General features: G+C 52.4%; 1 protein-coding gene across 1 annotated transcript in view; it reads left to right on the top strand.

The window, feature by feature from the left end:
* Positions 1–26,189, top strand: part of DPP6 (dipeptidyl peptidase like 6) — a 772,535-nt gene that overhangs the window by 625,423 nt on the left and 120,923 nt on the right. Inside the window, exons 9-10 of the mRNA XM_027101408.1 lie at positions 15,664–15,818; positions 17,324–17,421. Coding sequence (XP_026957209.1) covers positions 15,664–15,818; positions 17,324–17,421 — 253 coding nt within the window. The remainder of the gene's footprint in view (positions 1–15,663; positions 15,819–17,323; positions 17,422–26,189) is intronic.

Genomic DNA, 26,189 nt, shown 5'->3' with positions numbered 1-26,189 from the left:
TCCTGTCTTCACAGCAAGGCACCTCCCCTCCGAGTTCCAGAGGCACAGCTGCAAAAAAAATACCTGTAGGCGATCAACTCTGTAGGTTTTGGAGGCCCCCAGGAAGCCCGAGGCCCCGTCCCTTGGCCAGGAGATAAAGCCTCCCCGTGGGAGAAAGGGGGAGCCCCGTGTTTGCGGTGAGGACACAGCCCCAGTGGATTCTGCCTTCTCTTCATGTCCTTTGGCGCCTGGTCCTGTTGGGTGCTTGTTAACAAAGCCCCTCCCTTGTGAGATCCCCCCAACCCCAGAAGTACTAGCACACTCTTCTCAGGCTTCTGGAAATTTCTACCTGCAGTTATTTTATTCACAGAGAGATGCTGGCAGCCCCTTTCCTTTGGACTGCACTTGGCCAAAAAGCATTAGAGGAAACAGCAGAGTTCACTTGATTTTAGACTTTCGTATGCTCTTTGCATCTTGGCAAAGGGAGAATTAACTCATGGTGACTGTTGCATTTCACTCTAAAATGAAGTTGAAATTTTCAGCCAACTATTGTACAAATTTGAGAAGATTCATTAAAGAACTGCTGATCCTACAAAACACAACTAAAATATACCGCCTTTATCTTAGAAGTGAGTTCCCTCAGAGGATGGGGACTCCCACTGGAGCCCTTCTCTAACTCAAGGGTCAGCTCCTCAGAACTGGAGTTTTGTCTCCTGCGCTGCATTATTCCCAGGGCCGCGGGAACTCACAGTTCCTGCTCCACTTCGAGCTGGTAGTGTAGAAGGTTAGCTAGGAATGAGTGCGCCGGAAGAAGGCAGTGGGAAGGGTACCGGGTGCCGTCGCAAGCTCACCCAGAGCAGAGACCCGTCGGTCCCGGGGAGGGAGAAGCTGACCTCACCCCCTGGAAGAGCTGCTCTGTAATTGGCCCTGAACCACTTGATCTCCATTTGCCTTCCAGCCCTGTCTGCTTTACAGTGTATATATTTGCATTTCACTCCATAAATGGACCAAAAATCTTAGGCTCTCAGAAGGTTGCCAACCTGCAGTTGTCGAGGTGAAGTCGACCATCCGGTGAGAGTCGTGTCGTGGGAAGAGACGGGTCTTGGGGTCTGGCAGCCCTGGACTGACTCCACCACTTAACCCGCTGTCCGAACTGCAGCGAATTAATTCCTGGGCAGGAGCCTCACCCGCCTCCTCTGGCAGGTGGGAGGTGGCGCCTTGTGGATCCGCAGTAACCCGTGCAGCGCCCAGCACCACGGTCACTGTCAGGCTGTTGCTGAGTTACGGCTGTTGCTGCTTGTGCTGTTGCTCTCGGAAAATGCCACATTGGTAACAAACAGAACCATTTCCATTTCACTTTTCTGACCCTGGGTGTCCACGACCCTCCCAGAAGCACACCTTCACCCCACCTTTTAGCACTGGCCACCACAGTAGGGGACAGCGGTGCTCAGGACCTAGGAGTGGGGGACAGTTGTCACTCTGGTGGTGACCAGCATTTAACCAGGGTTGGGGTTTTGCCAGAAAGTGAGCCGTGGACCAAGACGGGTAGCTCGGCCCAGCTCCCGTCCTGGCTCCCGGGGAACCCCATGAATGTGGCCGTCGTGGGTATTTCTGTGGCACCACCACTGGTAGTTCTCACGCTCTCACTTGCGGAGCATTTCCTGTTTGCAGGACGCTTGTGCGGGACGATGCCCTGTCGGTGCTGCTCTGATCTCAGGCTGTCCCGGGGCCTGGACGCGCAGGCTGGGCTAGAGAGCTGGGGAAGTCTGTAGGATCCACGTCAAAGGCAGGGGAAGCCCTATGGACGGACGTGACCCCACGGGATGGGCCCCCTTGGCTCTGATCACCTCTCTTTAGTCTAGTTCAAGACATCTATTGAGCACTCACTGTGTGCCGCGCACCGTGTGGGCACCATGTTTGCCCTCCGGCCTGGGGTGTCTTTCTCACTGGATTTGAGCAGCTCTGGACACAGGAGGTGGGAGGCCTCCCAGGGGCGACCTGATCCCGCTCCGCCAAGGCCTCCCCTCCCCCTCCTCCAGCCCCGCCCAGACTCTGAATCTTGCCTTTCCTTCCTCTGAACACTGCAGAACTAAAATGTAGTCCTCAATTGTTGGGTTGCCCAAGTTACAAAACAGGACTTAGCGAGGGTTTACGGGACTCGTGTCATTGTTCAGTAATTCGGCTTAATATTATACGCGGGCGCACGAAGGTGCACGCCGGGGGCCAGCCTGGGAGGGCCTGGGTGTGCAAGTAGTACCAGCACACACCTGTTGACGCCCCAGGACTGTCCCCGTGTGAAATCCATGGAGCCCTCCCGCTCAGGCCATGGCAACCACCTCGGCTGCTTCAAGAGAAGGGGGGGGGGGGGGGGGGGGGGGAAGTGGGGGCTTCCCCCGGACCATCGCCACCACCTCTCCGTCCTCTCCCCTCCACGGGCACAGCTGGTTTCGGAGGAAGAACTCTCCGCTCGGGTACGTGGTCTGGGCTTGGGGCAGAGTACAGCTCACCTTCCCACCTGGAACTGGGACCTCGCGTCTTCAGCCTGAGGCACACTGAGCGACTGCAGGCTGAGGCCAGGTGCAGGACCGGGAAATTCAGGGGGCGGGAACAGGTGGGGACGGCGTGGGCTGTGGGCAGTGGCTTGGCCCTGAGCTCAGAGATTTGCCAGCTTTGCAGCCTCCCGTCCACGCTAAAGGCAGCGCGGCACCACTGTGTGACCGTACCTGGGGTGACCTGGATCCCCCTCCCGTCGTTCACGCCGAATTTCTGAGCTGTGTCTCCCTAGTCAGCACCTACCTGTACAAGTCGAAAGGCAGCCTCTCGTTCTTTGAACAATAGAACCAAGACTATTTCATAATTTGCTGCAGTTATGGGTGTGGAAACTGTTCCGAGTGCTGTTTATAATTCAGTTAATTAACTTTTTTTTAGAAATAAATACAAAAACTTGAGACCTAATTTCCTGATGCACACTGTTTTTGATATCCATTATTTTTAAAATACGTTTTCACTGATATTAAGAAATAATTATGCAGACTATCTCAGGCTGATTAAGGTGACTATCGCTCTGTTAGGATTTTCTTTGAAAATATGTAATGTAATGAGCTTTTTCTGCAGTGCATCCTAAAAGGAAATATTCTCGTCTTCTAATTTTAAAGCTGAAGTCAATGTATAAAAGAAATGTTACATATAATTTTAAGGCTATAATTTTGCTTTGTGGTGAAAAATTCTAACTTTCAGAAGAGGACAAAATAGTCAGCACTTTTAAGAAATGGTTTCTTCATAAATACAAACGGCGGTAAATCTCAGTTGGTAGTTAAGTCACTATCCAATTAAAATTCCAATTTCAGAATGTCAGTCATTTTTAACTTTCTTGTGAATATTATTAACAGGATGATCAGCTTTGGCAAAATACGAGGAAGAAAAATCTGACTGTCTAAGGAAATTAAAAATCACTGTGGGGTTGATAATACATTTTACCTCAACCGATCACTATTACAGATTATTAAGTTACTATCCAAGAGTTGTGGTGGAGCGTTCTCTTTTAAATGGAACACATTTCAGGAGCTGAACTTAAAACCATTTCTGGTCAGTGCCAGGGCACAAATGGCGGACTCTCTCCAGGGCTACCTGACCACCTGGCAGTTGGCCTTGCAGAGAGTAGCATTGGGGGGGGGATGATTTGCAATCTGCTGACCAAGTTCCTGTTCATTTCATTTTCAGTGGCACGCACAGGATCCAAAATCACAGGTGGGCACAGGGGCTGTGGTGGGAGAGTGGTAGGAAAAGCAGAATGGAGATGGGAAGATACCAAATAAATGTCTCTTTCAGTATTTTCCACAGATATACTCCTTTCACATACTAGCTGTGTCGTTTGAGCCATTATTTAAACTTTTATCCCTTTAAGTTCCTTAAGGGAAAAATAAAGGTAATAATGTTACCTACCTGGAGTGGTTGTTTGGAGGGGTAAATGAAAACTTACTGAAACACGCACGCACGCACGTGGACACACACGCGTGAACGTTTTGCCTGTAAATTTTGATGGGAAGAATGATTGGCCCAGACCTGGGGTTAGGGGAGGGGTCACGGTGAAGTGCTGTCTGTGTCAGGGCTGCCAGACGAGGTAACCTCCGCTTTCTTCTTCACTTTGCCTGGATCAGCCCTGTCTTCCTAGCGTTACTATCCTCGCCAAGGTCTTATTAATTATAAAAAAGAAAAGTGGGGAGGAGTTCAGTGGGTGTTGGTTTGGGATTTTTTTGTTGCAGGCAATATAACTTTTTACAAAATGCGCCCAAAAGCGCTTTACAAAATGAACAATGAAAAAGCAGCAACGCTTCTTGCCCTGAGCAGCTAGTGTATCCCCTGAGGCTTGCTGTTCCCAGTGAGGCAGAGGAAACCCGCCAGGGCCCTCCAGGGAGCGTGAGCCATTTGCTTTTTCTCTCTTCCAATTACCAGGACCAGCGGCGAGGCTGATCGATAGTGAGGTTTCCCTGATGGAGAGCTGGTTCTGTCACCAGGTGCCCAGGCACACCAGACACAAGGCCGTACCACAGTGGCCATATCAGTTTGGTCCAGGCTCATCTTCCATTTGAGCTTCTGCTCCCTCAGTTGGGACCCTGACTACCAATCTCCAAAGACCCAGGCTGATGTGCATTCCATGATAATAACAGATGTTGTTCAGGACTTGCTAGTGTATTTATGTATAATAACTAATATAACTCTTACGACAGCGCAGTGAGGTAGATACTGTTATCATCCCCATTTTACAGATGAGAAAACTGAGGCACCAAAAGACTGAGTCACTTGCCTAAGGTCACACAGCTTGTGAGTGGCCCTGCCAGAATGTGAAGCTCAAGAGTCTAGCTCCAGGGTCCACCCTCCTGAGCACCGCATGCCGACGTGTGTAGGGCAGGACGCTGTGCACATGGCTCCCTCCAGGTCCCTCTCCATGACGCCTTCGGGGATGGGCAGAGTCACCCTCCCGTCCGACCGCCACCCAGTGGTCAGCACTGTGTGATACCTGACTTAGCACACGTGCTACTCATTGAACATTAGAGCAGAGCAGAGGAAACGGAGGTCTGCCACCACGGTCGACACCGTCCTCCCCATCCACCTCTGGTCCCTCCAAGGATCACATGCAGCCTCTCCCCCCCTCACCCACCCCTCCCCTGCAGCCCCTGGGGAAGTGACTGCCCTGCAGGGATCTGCATGGTGTCTGCAGAAGCCCAGCCCAGTTCACGCAGGCTCCCTCTTCTCTCCTGCACCCGACCTCCCCACCCAAAGACAGCACACAACTGACACTGGGCCGACAAGCCTTCATTGCTTGGGGTCTTGCATGATTTTTTAAATGCAGGCAAAGTCATTCTGCAGCAAGAGCCCCTTCTGCCTGTGGCCACCTGCCCTGAGGATGAGGGAAGTCAGATGCTTATGTGCAGGTCTCGTTTCTCCTGGTCCCTGGTAAGGTTTTTCCCTTTTGTGTGAGATCCTTAAGGCAGAAGCCAATTCCCTGAGTCTCTTCTATACCCCAGAGCATGCATCGCAGCGCTCGAGGAGCTGGTGTTCAGCGTGGTCACTGGGGGAAGGTCCTGGGCACACAGGCGGGAATGTTGACCTTGAACAAGGGCCCGCGACCCCACTCACTGACACCAGCACGCCAGCAGCTTTGGAGCTCTGGAGGCCACCTCCAGGTCCTCTGTGGGCAGGTTGGCAGGCAGATCAGGAGATGCTCAGAGAGGCCGGGGCCGAGGAATAGGGGGCCGAGCTCGTGTCCTCACCGAGCACCAGGTCTGCTCTGCGCCTCCCGCCACATCCCGAGTGCGCCCGCCGCGCCCGGGCCTGCCTTCAGGCTGGTCTAGACTCACAGATTTCCAGTAGACAAAGCCTGCCGCAGCCTTGGCCTCCCTCTGCTCGTGGCTGCTGGTTACTTTGCCAGGAGCTCAGGAAACAGGATGGTGTTCTGTCTGGTGGCAGACATTCTAGAACCTGCTCAAAGGAAGTTCCGTCCACATCTAAGTCAGGGTGGGGAAATGGGCCGTGGGGCCTGGCCGGGGCGTCTGTGAATCCAGGCCCGTGCCTGGTTGTCCGTGGGACCAAATAAACTGTACGCCACCGTACAGTTAACTGTCCGTCCAGTATGTGCAGGTGCTCTTGTGATGAACGAAATACAAATTATTCTAAAAGACACATTGACTATTTCAAACTGGATTAAAATGTGGAATCTGCAGTGTTTTCCTGTAAGGAGGTGTGCTCGTATTCAGAAAGGTTGAGAAAAAGTAACGTAAGCCAAACCCCTGATTTCACAGTCAAGGAGGAGAGGCCCAAAGCCGCGGGATCAGAGCTGGGGTCCGGGTCTCCCCAAGGCGGGAAGTGGCCTCCGGAGTAGCAGGTGGAAACCATTTTCTTAGGCGATGCTATTTTTGTGTGGATTTTTCTCCAAAAGTCACTTTTCATTCTACTAGGACATTTCTCACGGTTGTGGGGCCCAAAGCTCATGTGACCTGGGGGACCCTCCTCAGAAAAAAACTCTGATAATGAGCACAAGATTGGGCCTGAGAAGGGGCCCTGTGTCTTCAGCTTCTCCAGCCACCGGCCTGTGTCCCTGCCGGGTTCACCTTCCTGCAAGTTCTCCAGACTTGGCTTATTTTCCCCGGAAAGCACACCTTCCATCTCAGGGCCCCTGATGTTTGCGTGTGTTTGATTATCGTTTGATTATCTTCCTGATCAGGACCTTAATGCCTCCTTCACACCAGCATGAGAATTTAGAGTAAGGGAGGGAATGCGGGGCGGGAATCTACTTACACGTGAGGCACGCGGCTCAGGAGCGTGGGGCCCTCTTGCCCGGCACGGGGGGCAGCAGGAGGCCCCAGGAGGCAAGGCTCTGCCCCCAGGGCCGGGCCACGGGACCAGCACAGAGACCAGAGACTGGCTGGCTCTTCCCTCCCCGTCCGCGAGCCTCGGGAAATCCAGCTCTTAGCAGCACCTCCTGCCTTCCTCACATTTGTCTGAATCCTGGCCGAGGCCCACGCTGGGACCCCCTACTTCAAAAATAAACTTGAATTCAGACTGAGAGCTTCGTTCTAAAGTGCTTCCTCAGAGGAGGGGTACAAGTCAGCAAACATGGTTCTCGTTCTCCGAGTCACTGAAAGAACGTCGTAAGAGCCAGTTTCTCTGTGTGTCCGGCACTGAGCGTGTCCTCTGTCTGCTTTATTAGACGTTTGGTTATCCACTGAGTGATGAGTGGGCGGACAGCTGGATGAATGAACATCTCTGACACGTGGTCCCCTGCCCGGGCGTGGAGCGGGTAAATAGAGGGCAGCGGCATGAGTGCTGGAAGCTCCCTCAAGTGCCCACGGTGAAAGTGAAGAGGAGAGAGCAGGGAAAACCCAGAGAGATGACCACGCAGGAACAGGAGCCCACCACACCGGCCCAGGTTTCCTCCTCCCTCCGCCATCTTTCTTTTCAAAGCTTTTCTTAGCTGAAGTTGTTCTCAGTGGTCTAAATACAAAGGCTTAAACAGTGGCCCCTGTAAGGTGGGCAGAGCTTGGCAGGCACAGCTCTCCTCTCTCCTGTGCACCAGCTGGGAGGCTGGGCTGGAGCCACCTGGAGGTGCGCTCCCTCAGGTGTCCCATGGCTGATGCTGGCTGCTAGCTGGGCCCCGAGCTGTGCTGGCAGGGACATCTGACACGTGACTGGGCTTTCCCACAGTGTGGTGGGCGGTCTCGATGGGGAGCAGCCCAAGCCGGAGAGAGCCCCGAGCGGGAGCACACAGCCTCTCGTGACCCAGCCTTAGAAGCCACACACGTCACTTCTGCATCCTGTTGGTTCAGCGGCTGCAGAGGACTGCTCCGGGTCCAGGGGAAGGGACCAAAGCCTCACCTCTTATTGATGGGAGAGCGTCAAGTCCCAGAAATGTTGCCAGGGCCAGTTTTGGAAACTACTGTCTGCCACGCCAAGCAAGGTGTCGAGCTCAGTAGAGGAATTTATACTAAGGTATAAACGACTCCCCAGGGAGACACAGAGCATTGATAACCCAAAAATGACGTCAAGAGGGTTCTATGCGTTGAGCCTTGGAAGATGCTTCTGATGTTTGTCTACACCAAGTGGCTGTGCACCCTAAGATCTCCCCCAGATGAGTCCACCCAGTAGTTAAATTCACGGACCAAGTGTGGCACAGGAGCCTACAGGGCCTCGGGAAAAACAATAAAAGGTAATCGGTCAAGCTTACGAGACTGGGGGTTTGGAAGCCATAGACACACAGGCCTCCTGTGAACCTCTTGCTTTAAGCGATGGTCTAGCCACTTCTGCAGCAATTATAAATTCAGGGACATCTTGTTTTCTGCTTTTGGAGGCAGTCTATGAATTTACATGGTATCTCTAAGATAACACAGTCTGCTTCCTGACTACTGCATTCTCGACAGAAAATCCAGGCAGCAGGGAATTCATGGTGTGGCTGGCCCGCCCCAGTAGTAAGCTGGAGCATCAGACATGGGAAACAGCTAAAGTGTAGAAATGGCGGACAGCTGGAGGCAGGGGGGTGAGCATTCTCAGTGTTGCCGCGCCCCAGCGGGGCTGTCTGTGACCTCTGGCTGTTCAGAAACGCAGAGAGAACGCAGAAGTGTCTCTGCACCCCTCCCCCATCCCGAGCTACACAGCTCATAGAAATGTGTGTGTGTGGTCAGATTTAGCCTTCTGCTCCTGATAAAAGTGGGTCTTGGCCTTCCCGCCTGCCCCAGGAAGATGAGGCTGCAGGAGCCGGTCCTGCAGGAGCACGTGCATTGCAAGAGCCCTGAGAGAACACGGCAGCAGGTTCCCCAAAGGACTCTGAAGCCTCTCATTTCCCTTCTGTCTCATGTTTGCGGCCCCTAGTCTGCCTTGGGGTTCTTTTCAGCCAGACCCAGTCCCTTGCGGCCTGTCGGCCTGGGGAAGCAGCAGTCGGGGAGACGCAAGCCTGCCTCTGTCCCCGGCCTCCCGTGACCCACTGTCTCTTCCCGCTGCCTCTCCCTACTCCCTTCCAGGTCTGCACGACCCTCCATCACCCCTGTGGACCCCCATTTTCCGACATCTGGTGCAGAGGTCGCCCCCTGGGGGATTGCAGGTCCAGCCTCAGCTTGCGAATGGAAGTAGAAGTCACTCTTCCTTGTTAAAGTGCTGTCGGAAGACAGATGAGCGAGTGTCCTTTCCTGGGCGCGGGTCCTTTGCAGACCCCCTAGATGGCTGGCACTCTGTCTTCTACTTGCGAGTGGTATTGACCTACAGCTCTAACTCCGTGGATTTGTCTGATGTTGAGGACCTCAGGAACTTTGTGACCTACTCTGGACCCCCTAGGTCCGTACTGTGGCATTTGCCACCTGCTTGGTCTACAAAGTCTCACCTCGTGTCTGCTCTCCAGCCAGCAGGGCAGGGAAAAGGCAGTAGTGGACCCCCCTTTCCTTTAAAGGAGGACCTGGAGTTACTCAGACCTTCTGACCTAGCCCATGGACAAGAGTTCCCCCCTTCACACCTGACTTCACACCTCCCCCCGCTACACACAGGAGGCGGGGAAGGGTCTTTATTCTGGAAGACCATGTGCCCAGCTGTGATTCATTGCTTCCTTTCCTAAAAGAAAGGATGGGTTATTGGGGAACAGGTCACATGCCACCTCCCCAAGAGCTTTCTCTAATTTCCCCCCAAAAGAAGGAGACCTGTGTCCCCAACCCCTACCGTCCTGAGGTTTCTGCTCACCTGGGTGAGGGGTGGGAGTGGTGGTCATATTTTGTTTACTACATTTCAGACTACAGAATTTCATCTCTCCAGTGCTCTGGCCTAGGGTTTAGGATGTATTGAGCCGTCAGTCTTCAACTCCATCAAGTTAATTTCTCTCAATCTCCAGTTTCTCAGCTGTAAAAAGGGGCTTAATCCAGGGTTCTTGTGAGTATCCAAGATTAGCAAAGGCAAGTGAAGTATGTGGCGAGGGTGAAGGCTGTAGAATAAAACATGACGTCCCTCGGGCGCACATGCACCCGTTGGTCATCAGGCTCAGGAAAGGATGGTGGAGGTTTCCCTGCCAGGCGTGAGCAGACACAGTGGGGCGTGGGGGGGCCTCGGGGGGGCACAGCGCAGGAGAGGGGTCCGGGCAGGAGAGCCGGCCGTCTGAGGAGCGAGGAGGCCTCGGGCTGTGGCTCTGACCCTAAGCCTGGCTCTGAGACTCCTGCTGCTGTTGTGTCCCCGTGGTGATTGCTGGTGACTCTCCTGGTTGAAGACTGTGCGGGGAGCGCTCGGCAGTGACGCGCCGGGTCTGGGCCAGGAGGGCGGGCGGAACCTTGGCGTGTAGTTGCAGGCGCTTAGATCTCAAGAGGAGCGGCTGATCTAGCGCCGGGAGGGCTGTCAGGAGCAGATGAGTTGTTTCATGCGAAGTGCTTGCAGCGCGGTCCGGCACATGTTAAATATGTGTTCAACCAAAAAGTGTCCTTGAATCTGACTGGGGTTCAGGAAGGGTCCCAGTCACAGCAGGTCCCCAGCATGTTGGGTGGAAGCTGAGACAAGCCAACTCGATCCGCCCATTGGAGGCTGGGACGGTCCGTGTCAGGGCCTGCAGGATGCAGCCCAGCACACTCAGCATCAGATGCGTGTGTGTGAGTGCGTGAGTGCGTGTGTGCATGTGCGCCGGGGGCGGAGGAGGCCAGGTCCAGGCCAGCTTGTTGTTAGGGCTTAGGCCAGTGGGCACCCCCCATCCTTGTCAGGTCTGGCTTAGAAATTCACCCTGCTGAGTTTCAGGGCGGAATTCAGCTGACTCTCTCCTACCAGCGTTCTCGCAGCAAGCAGCTGGTTCTGTGGCAGCCAACACAGTCATGACCTTGTGCGGACTCCTGGGGCTACCATAACAGAAGACCACAAACCGGATGGCTTGAAACGGCAGAGATGTGCTCCAAGTCTAGAAGCTGCAAGTCCGAAATCAGGGTGTCTCTTCCAGCTTCTGGTGGTGGCACGCTTGCTGCTCCTTGGCTTTTAGACCCATCACCCCACTCTCCGCCTTTGCCGTCACCTGGCATTGTCCCCTGTCTGTCTCTGTGTCCCTTTACTTTTCCTCATGAGGTCACCAGTCATATCAGATTAGGGGCCCCTGCCCGCCTCCAATACGACCTCATCTTAATGTACATCTTAATTACATCTGCAGTGACCCCATTTCCAAATAAGGTCACATGGATGGGTACCAGAGATTAGGATAGCATTCTTTTAGGGGGACACAGTTCAACCTACAACGAACTTTTAAGCAGAACCTACTCTTCTTCTGTTCAAGTAGGTATATATACTCCCCCCCCAAATAATTTGGAAGCCTGTTTCCTATATGCTAATAAGACCTTCAACTGAAAAAAACACACAACCTAAAAGATGCAAGTTGTGTCTTAATCAGGGGCCTTACTGAGGACTATAGCCTGGGAGAGAGCTTCTCAGATAGCTCTGAGGGACTGTTCCAAAGAGGAAAGGGAGGAACCAGGATATACAGGAGTTTTTGCTGAAAAAAATCATGTGATCAAATATCAAAAAAGTACTGCTAATCACAAAAACCAGACATCTCAAGTTCATGATTGTAGGGCTTTTCTATGTATGGGAAGATTGCAGGAGTCTGGTCTCACTGAAATTATTCCTAGATGTGCATCATCAGGATCTAGGGCCAGTATCCTGTTTTTCTCCATCCTGAATTCCCCTCAGGGCGCACCGTGGGCTGCAGTGGCTGGTGGCTTTAAGGCAACAGCATCCTTTGTTTACTGAAATGGCAGGTGACATTTTTCTGTCAGCAGACCATAGGCATGCATTTCCAGAATGCAGTGCCCGTTTGATCAGATGTGACATATTAACCGGCAAGTACACGAAAGTCACCCACAGAGCTTTTGCTTAAAAGGGGCTTGTGCCCTTCCCCCACCCCAGTATATACTGACTGTACTGCCTGGAGTGGGCCCGAGTGTCTGTGACAGAAAGCACCCACCGTTCCCGCGTTTCCCTGAGAACCTCCCTAAGTGATTCCGGGCAACTGTGGTGGACCGACCTTGGGGGCCCCCTCTTATTCTGCATTTGGAAGACTCGAGAATTCCTCCTCTTGGCTGGACTGGCCTTCATCACCTTGAACCTGAAGGGGATTTTGTCCTTCCGGGTATGGATATGCCCTTAACGTGTGTGGCGTGAATGACAATTCCTGTAGTGGACTTGGCTTCTTTGAGATTCGATGCCAAGAAATGAGGGAAAGGGGCCCAGATCCTGCCGTGAGCTGAAGCTGCATGGATAAAAATTTCTGCCTCTTCAAGTGAGTGTCCCCAAATGTATCTTTCTTACTTGATTCTGAGAAGGTCCCTGGACAGGACAGGGAAGGTGGAAGGAAAGCTGTATCCTCCCGTTCTCACGAGTTATTTGTACTTGCTCAGAAAGGCAAGTTTCTCCTGTTGTTCCAAGCCAAGCGTTCATGCAGTTAATTTAGTTGATGAAATAGGGTTTTTTTCCCTGCAAAACTCTATCCATAAACTACATTTGATTCATGGCATTTAAGCCAACTGCCTCATGAATCTAGAAGCTTGAAGAGAACATGTGGAGAATAGGGACGTTCTCGGTTAACACAAAAGTGTCACGATTTCATTTGCCTGGTCCTTTTCCCCAGAGTTTCTTATCCTTACTTTATCTCTTTAATGAGCAGCTAACTCACAGGAGAATAGAAACACCAAGGAACAATGTGTTACAGGGCATTTGGGGAAAATAAACGGAAGCCACCCATTGTGCATGGCCCGGCCTTTGGCACGGAGGAATTTCTTTTTTATTTGTGGTCATCTTGCTGTGGGATGGAATTGAAAGGAACATTAGCCAACACACACACCAGATATTTGTCATCCCTGAATTGTGTGGTTTCCAGATTCCCTCCTGACCAGCACATTTATTGTCTGAAGCCTGTGGTCCTTTTATGCATCTGTGTTCTCTGAGCAGTGCATTGAGCTCAGTGGAAATACTCTGGCATCTGCTGACAGAAGGGACAGGAATAGTACTTGTCAGCCCAGCGTCAGGCCTCCCTTCTCCCCTGATTTTGTCTCTCTCACTCCTGCCTGTGTGACCCCCTGCCCTGCACTGACCAGACCAAAGCAGGAGCGTTTCCTTTTGGTCTGAGGGCAAGTTCTAGAAATGAGGTGGGCCCATGACAGGTGGATGAGGAGCTAGCAGTGCCCTCCTGCACCCCTGGGCCCGTCTGGGGATGAAGGTGGCAGGACCCCCCCAGGCTGCTGATTTGCTGTTCCTCCCATTTCAGGAGGTCTCTCGGGGTCAAAGGGAAGCCTCAGAAGAGCTGTGTCAGCAGGGACTGTGTTGTCTGCTTGCTCTTGTGCGGTGCTGCCTCTTCTAGAAGGCTTTGTCGCGCCCACCGCTTTTCTGTGGGGATGTTCTGGCCGTGAATGAATGTGCCGTGAGAGCCGTGGCCAGGCTCGCGCAGCTGGTTTCAGGCGGATGCCACCTCCTTGGCCCTCTGACCCTTGTGTCCCACTCACTCCCAGTGATTCCCCTCGTGCCCTGATGTCCCCTCGTGCCCTGATGTCCCTGCAGCGCAGACGCCACTGAGCAGAATCCCCCAGAAGTTGCATGGCCAGTGGTGCCTGTTTGTTCCAGCAGACCATCTGCGGGAGTCTGTTGTTCACTGTCCCACACGCGCCGGCCAGACAAGTCAGGTGGTGCTGGATAAAGTCATTTCTGAATCACTGCCTTCCACACCCGCACCTGAAAGTCACTTTGCTGGCCGCCAAAGACATTGGAAAATTACAAGCAATGGAGAGTTGGCTGACTTCCTTTTCTTTCCCCCCCTCAGCAGACCTTTCGGTTTTTATCGGCTCTGCAGAAGCTTCTGAGTCGTTTCTCAGATGCTGCAAGGTCACAAAACGCTGTCAGGGAGGACATGTTAGAGGCAGCAGCTGTGCCCCTTGTTTGGCAGCTGGGGGCTTGTTCGGGGCCTCCGCGGTCGATGGCAGGACAGGGGCAGAACCCAGGACTTGGGGCCCCTTCACCATCCTTCACTGATCAGCTGTGCTGCCGGCCTGGGATGTGTCTGGGTGATGGGAAGTCAGATATGGCAGGGGCTTCGTGGCGGATGAGACTCTACTGTCTGGTGCTGGCCCCCGGTCACGGTGGATCAGGGTCCCTGCAGGCTGCCGGCAGGCCTGGAGGAAAGCCCGCGGAGGGCCAGGGAGACTTATTTAGGGGGAGGCCAGCACTTTCTGAAGGGACTGACTCCTCGCATTGCTGCTGCGGGTCCCACGCAACATGGGGGCTTGTCCCACTAAGAAACCAGGCGAGTGGAGCCAGTGATGGAGGGACAGACTGCCTGGCTGGCCGGTCTCCTGGGCGAAGGAGTTGCAGTGCCCCACGTTCAGTCCTGAACTTGGCTGTGGGATGCTCTTGTAGCCACTGCAGCAGGGCCCTGACTGATGCGGCCCTGCCCCCCGGCCCCCGGCCCCCGGCCGTCCCTGTCCTGCAGCCGACAGATCCCTGTGCCCCCCTGGCCAGGCCATCAGGCGGGCCCAGCTCCTGGCCTTGCTGCCTTGCTTCTCTCATCTCTGTGACCCTTCCCTCCGGTGGCCATCACCCCTTGGCTCTGCTCCGATTCACGTCGTTCCCTGTGTGGTTGATGCACTCACTCTGTTTTCTCAGGCGCCTCAGTTACCTTTCTGTCCCCACAGGCTCACAGAGCCAGTTTATGGTCTACACCTAATAACGACCGTTGAATGGGACTCACAGTATGTGATGATAGAGCTGTATCGATCTTTATTTTAAAAACAAACCTAGGGGGACTTGGTTTATGAAAATACATGGCATGTACAAGGAGGAATCCGCGAACCTTAGAGCTGTTGTGCACCGAGATGCTACTCTGATGAGTTGTACCTGGGAAGTATCTTCTCTTGGCTTGTTCAAAAGACACAGAATTGTTCTTTCCAGAATAGATAACAGATCCTACAGCACTCACCCCTAGTCAAAACTCTGATTAGCCAAGACTCTTTGGGGCGGGCAGGAGTGACGGGTGCGCCTGGTGGAAGCCTGAGAGGATTGCTGTTTCCTCTTTGGTCCCGTAGAAGAGAAGGCCATTCTGTGCTTCTGCCATGTGGAGTGAAACCACCTCCATGCTTCAGAGTGAGGAGCCTGCTGGCCTTTGGACGCCTTCCCCTCTGCACGGCTGTGCGTGAGGGGGTCTGTGTGCCGGCACGACCCCTCGGCATCTCCTGCAAGTCGATTTTCTGGGATTCAACCTGCAACACAGTTTACTTCCTCACTTGCTTCTGCCTGGGTGTGCCCTGCTTCAGAGTGAATGTATCTCCTCTAATTCTGTTTTTCTGATCATCTTAAAATAATAACCCACAATAGAACAATAATAAGTCAATCAGAAAGGACTTGCTGGGCTCATCATACTCAAATGTGTGCCCCCCAAATGGTTTTTAGACAGTTAGCCTCTGTTCGGTTGGGCCCTGATTGATTGGGTTTGATTGACTGGCTTTGCTGTGCTAGGGTTTGGTGGTCAGACCAGGCACCTCTGAGATGAAGGTGTATCCCGGGCACAGGAAAGCCTCCTCAGAGGCTGTAAATGACCCCAGGGGGGCGCGTGATTTTCTGTCCCGCTCCCGTGGTGCCTGGGCAGCGCTGGCCGATACTCCATCCATGCCATCCACAGTCCTCTGCTTTGTTTGTTTCCCTTAGAGGAGATTTTGAAGACCCACATCGCCCACTGGTGGTCTCCAGATGGTACGCGGCTCGCCTACACCACCATCAATGACTCCCGGGTGCCGGTCATGGAGCTGCCCACCTACACCGGCTCCGCCTACCCGACCGTGAAGTCCTACCACTACCCCAAGGTAGGCGGGAAGCAGCAGCAGGACAGCTCTGCATTATTCATCAGCTCCCCCACCCAGCCGTCTCCCAGCGTGGAGCTGTGATAATCAGATGTGTTATGAGCAGTGCAGTAAACAGAGGCAAGATTAATTATTTCCCATTACACTGCATTAAATTCTCATTTTTGCTCAGTTGAATTTGTCAGCAGGTTTACTTTCTTTTAAATAATGCAGCTACCGTTAATCATTTATCTAAGCTTCATTGCAACCAAAATACATTACCTCCCTTGTGAGTCCGTGGTGAGAAAAACTCACGCTGCCCACGCAGGGGCACCCTGTCCTCAGGTTCCTTTTTTAAATTCTGGGAGGTCAGAAGGACCCCTGTCTGCGCCTGGTCCCCTGGGCCTGGGCTGTTCTGTCCTTGGTCATGTTCTGACCCATACTGTTTCTAATTGCTTCCCACAAAAAGCCGGCAGAACAGCGAGGCTGCAGGAGTGGGGCAGGGGACGGATAGCCAAAGCCCGCTTTGTTAGCAAATCACAGCGTCCTGGCGTGAAGGGAGGGCCTGATGCCGAAACCTCTACCGCCCACTCAGTTGGAGAGAGGCTGGTGCCCAAGAGAGTGGACGCAGCTCTGCCTGCACCCACCTGGTGACAGGGTCCCCACGTCCACCTGGGGCTGCCTTGGAAGGACCCCTCCAGCCTCTGCCAGTGAGCCCTGGGCCTCGGCTTCCAAGCCATCAGAGGGCTCTGGGAGCTGATGCCATGTGCCGTGTATACCAGAAATACGGGACGTGCCAGCCTACAGTTTGCAGCAAGAGAGGCGACAATGTCCAAGTGAGGCCAGTGATGTCCCCAGAGTCCCAAGCCAGAGAAAGGAAACACCAGGTGTATCAGTCAGCTCAGGCTCCGTAACAAGCACCACAGATTGTGCGGCTTAAACAACAGACATTTATTTCTCACGGTTCAGGAGGCTGGAAGCCAGAGATCACCTAGAAATGGAATGGTTTCCCTGGTGAATCCTTTTATGAGAGCCCCCCCAATCCAGGAGTGATGTAATGACCTGAAATCCAGAAAGGTACAGGCCCCCTGATTTTACAGTGAACTCTGGGACAGGTGCTCTGAAGTTGGAATTATAAAGCCCAGATGGCTCAGCATTTGGGGTTTCACGTTTTAATAGAAAATCAGCATATTCTGGCCAACAGAATTCAGACGCCCACTTCCAAATCGGAGGCAGGAGCTGGTGACCCATCTGATGCCTGCCCTGTGTGGGCCTGAGTCCCTCCCTCACCCCAGCATCTCCGACTGTGGGGGCAGAGGCGCCTGGGCCGTCAGACCCAGCAGCCTTGTCTTTCCTGCCCTGCCAGGCCAGTGCTTGTCCAGGGAGGAGGAGCAGGGATGAGCAGCTTCCTCTTAAAGGACCGTCCTCCCCACACTGAGCCTCTTGTGAATCTCCTGGCAGACTTAGTGCCCAGGCCAGTCCAGGCGGGAGGTGGCTCACTCACATCTCTGTCCCCTTTTACTTCCCAGGCTGGATGTGAAAACCCCAGTATCTCCCTGCACGTCATTGGCCTAAATGGACCCACGCACGACCTGGAGATGATGCCACCTGACGATCCACGGATGAGGTTTGCACCCTTTCCTCAATTATGTTAAGACGATGATAATGAAACCAGCGTCCATTTACATCGTCCCTTTAGGCTCAGATTTATTTTCCTGCTAATCTAAACATCTGAGGCCCGTTTTCTGGCGTCTCCCTCACTGCTTTATGATTTGGCTTTTCTGGGAAGGGAACACCAGTCAAACCAATGCTACTATTTCTTGGCTTATGTCAGGCCCAGGTCAGGCCCAGATTCTCCGCCCTGGAGGCTGGGCTTCGGGGGCGGTGGGGGGCAGGAAGGACTGGTCAACCACCCACGTGCAGAGGGAGCACATGGCCTGGCACGTGGCAGACTTTGGAGGGCGTCCCTCGGGTGGACAGATGCAGTCTTTCTAAGAAAACCCATGTAATCGGACCTCTTGTGAATGGCGCCCCATTTTCAGAGCATTATTTTAGAGCGTTACTGTCTTTTGCCAGCTCCAGGAACTGAGTGGTGAATCCTGTTCCAATAAACCAAATCTCCCAGTTGGTATAACAACCGTGTAGTTGGTGGAACATGTTGACAAAGGCAACTGTCCTGTTCTTAAGGGCTGTAGGTGGATTTTATTTCCTAATCAAAAGAACTGAGTAAAATCTATCTTTGTGAAGGGGTCTGAACATCAATTTCATTCTGTCCCAAAGTTCAAGCAGTCTGGGGACTGGCTATACTTCCAGAGTCCACTTATATCAGCGTTAGACCTCACTCTGTTGAGAGTATTGACGGGACACTCAGAAGGAGAAGGGAATGGCACCAGGACCCACCCGTTTACAGATCTGCAAGGCTACACGTGGGCCCAGTTAAGTGGAGAACGATCCATTCTGAGGGTCAGCAAGTATCCAGCCCACATGTTGCCGTGACTCGAGCCTGAGTCTTCACTATTCAGTTACAGAACTCTCCATTATTAGTAGCTTCTGGCAGGAGCTGTGGCCTCAGCCACTCTTACTCCTCCACAGGCCCAGCGCGGGGCGAGGCACACGGGCACTTGGATCCACTGGTCCGTGATGGCGTGGACTCCTCCTGTGGTGGCTTCCACCGCTGTCCTTGGCAGGACCCATCTGCCTGGGGCCTCTGCAGGATTCCGCCGAGGTTCTTTCAGCTCTTCTGTCTCCAGTGATGTGTAAAATGCTGTGACGTCCTCAGGTGGACAGACCAAGCCCAGGGCTGCCTGCTACTGCTCGCTCCCTGCCCTGGAGTGGCCTTCCTCCTCATGCAGCTGGCCCCTCCTACAGGGGTGGGTCCTTAGTGTGCACTGGTCCCTCCTAGGGGAGGGGTCCTTAGTGTGCACTGGTCCCTCCTAGGGGAGGGGTCCTTAGTGTGCACTGGTCCCTCCTAGGAGGGTGGGTCCTTAGTGTGCCCTGGCCCCTCCTAGGGGAGGGGTCCTTAGTGTGCCCTGGCCCCTCCTAGGGGAGGGGTCCTTAGTGTGCCCTGGCCCCTCCTAGGGGAGGGGTCCTTAATGTGCACTGGCCCCTCCTAGGGGAGGGGTCCTTAGTGTGCACTGGTCCCTCCTGGGGGAGAGGTCCTTAGTGTGCACTGGTCGGGGAGTCGAATCAGTTTGGCTGATGATATTCTTGCTGGGATAGAAGAAACGTTGCGATTATTGCTTTGTCTTCTCTGCCGAAGACCCAGGTATTTCATTGTTTTCGTCCAGCTCCATCCGTGCCAAGCCTCCTGGGGCCTGGTCCAGCAAACTCCCTGAATTAATATGGAAAGTCACCTGGAAAATTTAAGCCATCTGTTTGAGTTAATTGAAAATCTCGTGTAGTCCATTTGGTGATGCTGTTTCCGCAGGCTTGATTAGCTTCAAGGACAATGAAAAATTCACCTCCGTCAGGGCCGTTGAGACACGGGCCTCAGGTTTTTTGCTTCTCCAGTTTCCTAAGCTAAACGCGGTGATGCTTTTCCTATGCAGTGTAAATCGCAGAATGTTAATGTCACAATTTCTCATCTCCTTCTCCGTCACAGCCTTGGGATTTTTCAGAGTGAGCGCAGATCTATCAGAAATCATGCAGTCGATGTGAGCAGCCGTTTAACGAGCATTTATTATTTGCGTCCGTTAGACTGAGAATTTAGCATGAATGAAACATGGAGGTTACGATGTAGGGGAAGGACAGGCCTTGAATGAATGGTTATAAGCAAGTGAAGGATTGCAGGCTTGAGAGGGGGCACGTCGAGTGGGGGGCCTGGAAGAGGAGACCCCCCAAGTCTGAGGCTTTCTCGCCCCTGCCCTGCCGATATTCGGGGCCAGGGGGATCCCTTGCTATGGGGGCTGCCCTCTGCATCGTGGGGACCTCAGCCACGTCCTTGCCTTCCCCCAGTGGGTGTGCGTGACGGTCAGAGATGCCCCAGACTGGGAACCGCTGGTGCTCAGCCGCACGCCGGCTTGTCTGGGTCCAGATCCCAGTTCTGTGCTCTTCGCCTGCTCCATTCTGTGTCCTCACCTGCAAAATGGGGATGAACATTAGTAATCAAAAGGTTTGCTCTTGTGGGCGACCATGAATATTAGATAAGTCACGCAGCACAGGGCTGTCATCCCATCTCACGGCTGTAAATCCTGCCTGTAGGCTGACAACGCTCCCCTTTGGAACTCAGCCCTGCCCTGCCCTTGGAACTTCAGGTCCATTTCTAACTGCCGGCCCAACATCTCCCTTAAACTGGCCAGGTTGTGATTCTCAGGCAAAGTAAATGAGCGTGTGTTGAAGATTTTATTTAACTCATTAATTGATAAGGGAACCAGTGTGGTGTTAGAACCAGTCCAAAAGGCATTGATAAGCTAGGTGTATGTGGACAGTTTGACAAAGAAATGTAAGGATAAGTTTTGGGGTTACAGATACCCCGGGGCCCTAAACTATAACCTTGGGGGTATCTGACCCACCAGACAAAAATCCATGGAGACGTCCGCCCCAACAGGGGTGTCCAGGCCATCGCAAGCCAAGCCCGGCGTTGCACGGGAAGATACGCAGCGATCTCGTTTGCTCTTTGCAGGTTTCAGAGAAATTCTCTGTCTCTAAATGGCAACCCAAAGTGAACTCAGTGAAAACAGAATTCCGCGTTCCCCCTGGAAACCTGCTCTGGGCAGCCTTCCCGTCTCTGCTCAGGGCAGCGACCTTCTGGCACTCAGGCCTCTGACTTCACTGTGTGTCTTCCACAGGGTATTTCTCCCGTGTAGCCAGCATCCGATGGCGGCTCCCCTGTCCCGTCTCCCCTCCCGCCCCCCAGGGCCCTTTCCTGAACCGTGTCAGATCACTGCTCCCTCCACTCAGAACTCCCTGCGCTTTCCCGTTTTCTCCGGGGTAAAAGCCCAACTTCCTACAGTGGCCTAAAAGCCCCAAATGCCCATCTAGCCTCTACTCCACCTCCCCCCACCCTCCTCAAGTCTGCAGGGCTCACCCCTTATCCGGGGCATGGCCGGGGCCTGGCTCTGCCGCAAAGCTCCTCCACACAGCTGGCCCGCAGGTGCCCTAGGTCCTGGCCAGCACCCTTCCCGCCCCACTCTAGTTTTCTTCACAGAAGGAATCCCAGCAGGATGTTCCCCACACTTTATTCCTGTGTCCCTTCTCCGCCCATCACCTAGAACATAAAACTCCATGAGGCAGGGATTTTGTCTGTTTTGTGCAAAGCCTGATCTCCAGTTCCGGAGCAGGGCCTGGTGTGTAGTACAAGCTTGGTAAACCTTTGCTGAATGGGCAAATGAAGTTTAAAATTAGCCAGTAAAGGGCTTCCCTGGTGGCGCAGTGGTTGAGAGTCCGCCTGCCGATGCAGGGGACACGGGTTTGTGTCCCGGTCCGGGAAGATCCCACATGCTGCGGAGCGGCTGGGCCCGTGAGCCATGGCCACTGAGCCTGCGCATCCGGAGCCTGTGCTCTGCAACGGGAGAGGCCACAGCAGTGAGAGGCCCGCGTACTGCAAAAAAAAAAAAAAATTAGCCAGTAAAATGCTGTTTCATTGGAGCCACATTATTATGATGGTTTCCGTGCCCTTGTGCATTGGATGTCTTAAGCTGAGTGCAGTTGAGGGGATCCTTTCTAATTACAGGAAGGTGATCTGACCTGTGACAAATCTGTGCTGTACACTATGTAAATGGCTAACAAGTCAGTTGCAAACCAACTGAATGTACAAATCTTAGTGCTGGTGCTGAAATCTCTTCAGAATAGTCATTATGATCTCAAAGTTTATTTCAAAATTTGCAAGCATCAAGTGTCAGTAAAACTGAAGGTGAAACACTAATGAATGTTGAGTTCTCATGCTTTAGGTGTACTTCTTTTTTAGAGTTTTTGGTTCTCTGCTATTTTTACTGTACTGTTTCACTTAAATTTCCTACTCTGAACTTTGTGCAGTTGAAATAAAACTGCAGTATATACATGTTAAAAACAAACAAAAAACCAAACCAAAACAAAAATCCTATTTCAATAGGATTCTCGAAGATATGGATTTCTTTGGTTATCCTAGTACTTTTCTAAGAACCAAAACTTTTAAAATATTTAGCCATTGCTGACATCCTGCTGTCTCAAATACAGGATGCCGCAGGGGAGACCACACTTTACCCATCCTGGGTTTTCAGCTGGGACTCTCACAACAAGACAGATTAACAAGAGGAGAAAAAAACCAGTTCATTCACGCGTGCGGTGCACATCACCTGGAAAAAATCTCAACAAAAAACAGCTCAAAGCATCTATTTACAACTACAGCTTTTACAGCACCTTCAACCAGGAACAATAAATTCATAGAGAATTAACAGGACAAGGAAAGCAGGTTTAGGGTTCCAAGGGCGGCAGCCGTGGGAAGGTAATAAACCAGAGGACCTAGTGGAGGAAGGTGTACTTGCAGGTTCCCCGGTGCATCTCTGGGCCAGTAAGAGTCAGTCTCCAGGAAGAGGAGACTATTTCCTGCCTTCAGGCAGAAAAGGGGGAGTTGTTTTGGGTTTGCTGCTTCCTAATTGCCTTCAGCTCAAAATAATTTTCATGTCAAAAAGGCATATTTGGGGGTGACATATTCTGGTTTCCTTCAACACTAAAGGAACTAATCTAGAAAAGGTAAAAATAAGACACTTACTTTGTGGAGGGATGGAAAAAGGAAGGAGACCTAAATAATGTCCTCAAAGATCTAGGCAGGGACAAACAAAGAAATATGTAACAGTAAAAACGTAAGTGCCACAAAATAGGCATCAGTTCTTCTCAGAATTTTGCTGAGGGAGTGAGAGATCCAGAGTAGGGTCGGGGGAGGAGGGCTTGGAGGCCCAGGCAGGATTTGGCCGCACTGGGACGTGGCTAGAGGGATATTCCAGGACCCGGGAGGGTGCCGGGGCGGTTCCTGGATCGGGTGTGAGGCCCAGTTGTGGTTGTGGATTGAATTATAAAACTGTGTGTGACCCTAGGGCTATTTACATTCTCCTTTTCTCCTTCCAAACTGGGCGTCTCCGTTTGCTCGCTCCCACCCTTATCCTTCCCTTTGCCCTGCCCTCAGGAGCAAGGGTGTGGCTGTCGTGTCCCCTGGGCTGGTGGCTGTGTCCCCTGGGGGCCTCACACAGCTGGACCTGGGTCCCACCTTCTCCCATTCCACAGAGGCGGGACAGAGGACCCAGAGGTTAAGGGATGGGTCTGAATCCACACAGAGCCTGAGGGGGGCCCTGAACTCAAGCCAGGCGGGGTCACCCCTCCCTCCCTGCACAGCCTCCACGGAAAGATGCAGAGAGTTCCGGAAGGCCAGGGGTCACTTCGGCAGGCTGGTCAGCGCCATCGACAGGAAGAAGTCAGACGTTTCCTCTGTCAGCCGTCTCACCTTTATGCCATTCACTTCCCGTCTTCTGTTGTTTGCTTGTCATCCAGCCTGAGCTCCCCTCCAAGAGTTCTCAGGGGAAGATGAAGACCGGGTCCCAAATCCTTGCCCTGGGAAACTCCTACTGGCATCGGCACGTGCCAGGTGGTGGGTTAGGCCCGTGATGGCCCCTCCACCTGTGGCTCGAGTCCAGGTACCGCGGCGCCTCGTGATCAGTGGTCGTGTGCAGCGTGGCGGGAGCATGGGTGGCGAGTGCCAGGGAGGGCGTCACACACAGCCCCGCCACTCACGATGCCAGAGCAGAGCTGAGGCCACTAAGGATGGTGACCCTTGGCACTGGGCCAGGGGAGCGGGGGTGCTGCCTCCCAAGCCTCTCCAGGAAGCGCAGGCACAGCTTCTCCCGTGGGTGGAAGAATCTAAGTGGAAAGCATTATGCCCGCGGGTCCTGCAGTTTCTACCATTTCACAGCGAAGCCCAGCTGCTCTGATAAAAATAAAAGCAGTTGGTTTTTGCTGATTTCTTCGGGCCTCTGCGGAGCTGCTGAGCTGGGTGTTGAATTAAGATGCAGCAGATCCCCAGCAGGATCATGCTGAAGACATGTTGCACTACGCTGATGTGTGTTTCTATTCTCCTCCTACAAACACCCCGTCAGATGCAGTCCAGCCGCCGGCGCGGGGCGCCCGTCCCGACTGCCTGGCAGCATCAGGTCATCAGGGGGTTGTTCACAGAGCCTGAGAAGGGAAGCAGGCGCTGTGTCCCGATGCTTCCGGGCTAGCGACGGCCTCTTCCCGCCCACCACCCCTCACTTTTATTTCACTTCCGCGTATTCACCTTACTTTCCAGCACCAAGATCTAGATGTGCCCTGTTCAGGGCACACCTTCCTTGGTCAGTGCAAGAGTTCTCGTGTATTTGTGCTTTTCAACTTTATTCTCTACCCTCATGCTCCCCCACCTCTTAGGCACCGATTTAAACTGTGTTTGAGCAGCCTTTTCCCCGTCAGTGTTTGTAAAATGTACTGTTGCCTGTGTGTGTGTGCACGTCTGTGTCTGTGTGGATCTGCTGCCTCTTTTTTCACCCGGGACTCTGTAAAGACCTAGCGCATCAATATGTGTGTGTGCAGCTCGCCGCTTCTAACTCTGCACATTCCCAGGAAGCTTGCCCTCTCGGGGGCGCTGCTGCCTCCAGGCTCCTCCTACAAGTGCATTGCCCGTGATGCACCGTCTTCTGACCTCGAGAGGAAATGCAACTTCTTTCTGCCCAGTCTGTAGGAAGTATGGACTCCCTGAGAGACTGGTATATTCGATCCAGTGCAAGCCTTTATTCAGGATTAGGGACAAGACAGAGGTCATCAGAGCAATGGAAACATCACAGAAAAACAGGGTCTTCATTCCTAATGACCTGAGCCCCACCCCCGTCAACAATTAACCACCACCTCCATTCTCACAACCACTACCATCACTACCACCACCACCACCACCACCATCATCACCACCACCATCACTACAATCACCTCCTCCACCACCACCATCATCACCACCACCACCATCATCACCTCCTCTACCACCATCACCACCATCATCAACACCATCACCATCACCTCCTCCACCACCATCACAGTCACCACCATCACCATCACCACCACCACCACCATCACCACCACCACCATCACCACCACATCATCACCACCACCACCATCTTCATCACCATCATTATCATGACCACCACCATTGCCACCATCACCACCACCTCCATCACCACAACCACCACCGTCACTACCACCTGACTTGCCCATCGTTGCTTTTTTAATTAGGGATAGAACCAAGGCTTGAACCCAAGATTCTGGACACCTAACCCACCACTCATACCATTGTTCAAGAGTTTTCACATCTCCTGTGTTTCACTTTGTGCTGAAACTTTCAGGTGGCACAAAGATAGAAGACAATTTCTATAAGTCTCTCCTTCCTAGTTTCCTCCATCAGGGGTGTGGCCAGGGTTTGGGGTTTTTTAAAAGCTCCTCAGGTGATTCAGAAGTGTGGCCAACGTTGAAAAGCCCTTCTCAGGAGCAGTAGTTTTCATCTGGGATGGAAGGTCTGTCTCATTTTCAATTTTTTTATTTTTTTTAATTTTTTTTAACATCTTTATTACAGTATAATTGCTTTACAATGGAGTGTCAGTTTCTGCTTTATAACAAAGTGAGTCAGTTATACATATACATATGTCCCCATATCTCTTCCCTCTTGCATCTCCGTCCCTCCCACTCTCCCTATCCCACCGCACTAGGTGGTCACAAAGCACCAAGCTGATCTCCCTGTGCGATGCGGCTGCTCCCCACTAGCTATCTGTTTTACGTTTGATAGTGTATATATATCCATGCCATTCTCTCACTTTGTCGCAGCTTACCTTTCCCCCTCCCCGTATCCTCAAGTCCATTCTCTAGTAGGTCTGCATCTTTATTCCCGTCTTGCCCCTAGGTTCTTCTGATGATTTTCTTTCTTTTTTTTTTTTTTTAGATTCCATATATATGTGTTAGCATACGGTATTCGTTTTTCTCTTTCTGACTTACTTCACTCTGTATGACAGTCTCTAGGTCCATCCACCTCACTACAAATAACTCAGTTTCGTTCCTTTTTATGGCTGAGTAATATTCCATTGTATATATGTGCCACATCTTTATACATTCATCTGTTGATGGACACTTAGGTTGCTTCCATCTCCTGGCTATTGTAAATAGAGCTGCAATGAACATTTTGGTACATGACTCTTTTTGAATTATGGTTTTCTCAGGGTATATGCCCAGTAGTGGGATTGCTGGGTCGAATGGTAGTTCTATTTGTAGTTTTTTAAGGAACCTCCATACTGTTCTCCATAGTGGCTGTGTCAATTTACATTTCCACCAACAGTGCAAGAGGGTTCCCTTTTCTCCACACCCTCTCCAGAATTTATTGTTTGTAGATTTTTTTTTTTTTTTTTTTTTTTTTTTTTT

This window comes from Aethalodelphis obliquidens, unplaced genomic scaffold, assembly GCF_003676395.1.
Source record: "Aethalodelphis obliquidens isolate GAN/ISIS:26980383/991018 unplaced genomic scaffold, ASM367639v1 scaffold5, whole genome shotgun sequence".
In the NCBI taxonomy this organism is placed as follows: Eukaryota; Metazoa; Chordata; class Mammalia; order Artiodactyla; family Delphinidae; genus Aethalodelphis; species Aethalodelphis obliquidens.
The sequence above is the reverse complement of the archived record's forward strand: the minus strand, read 5'-3'. Positions and strand labels throughout refer to the sequence as shown.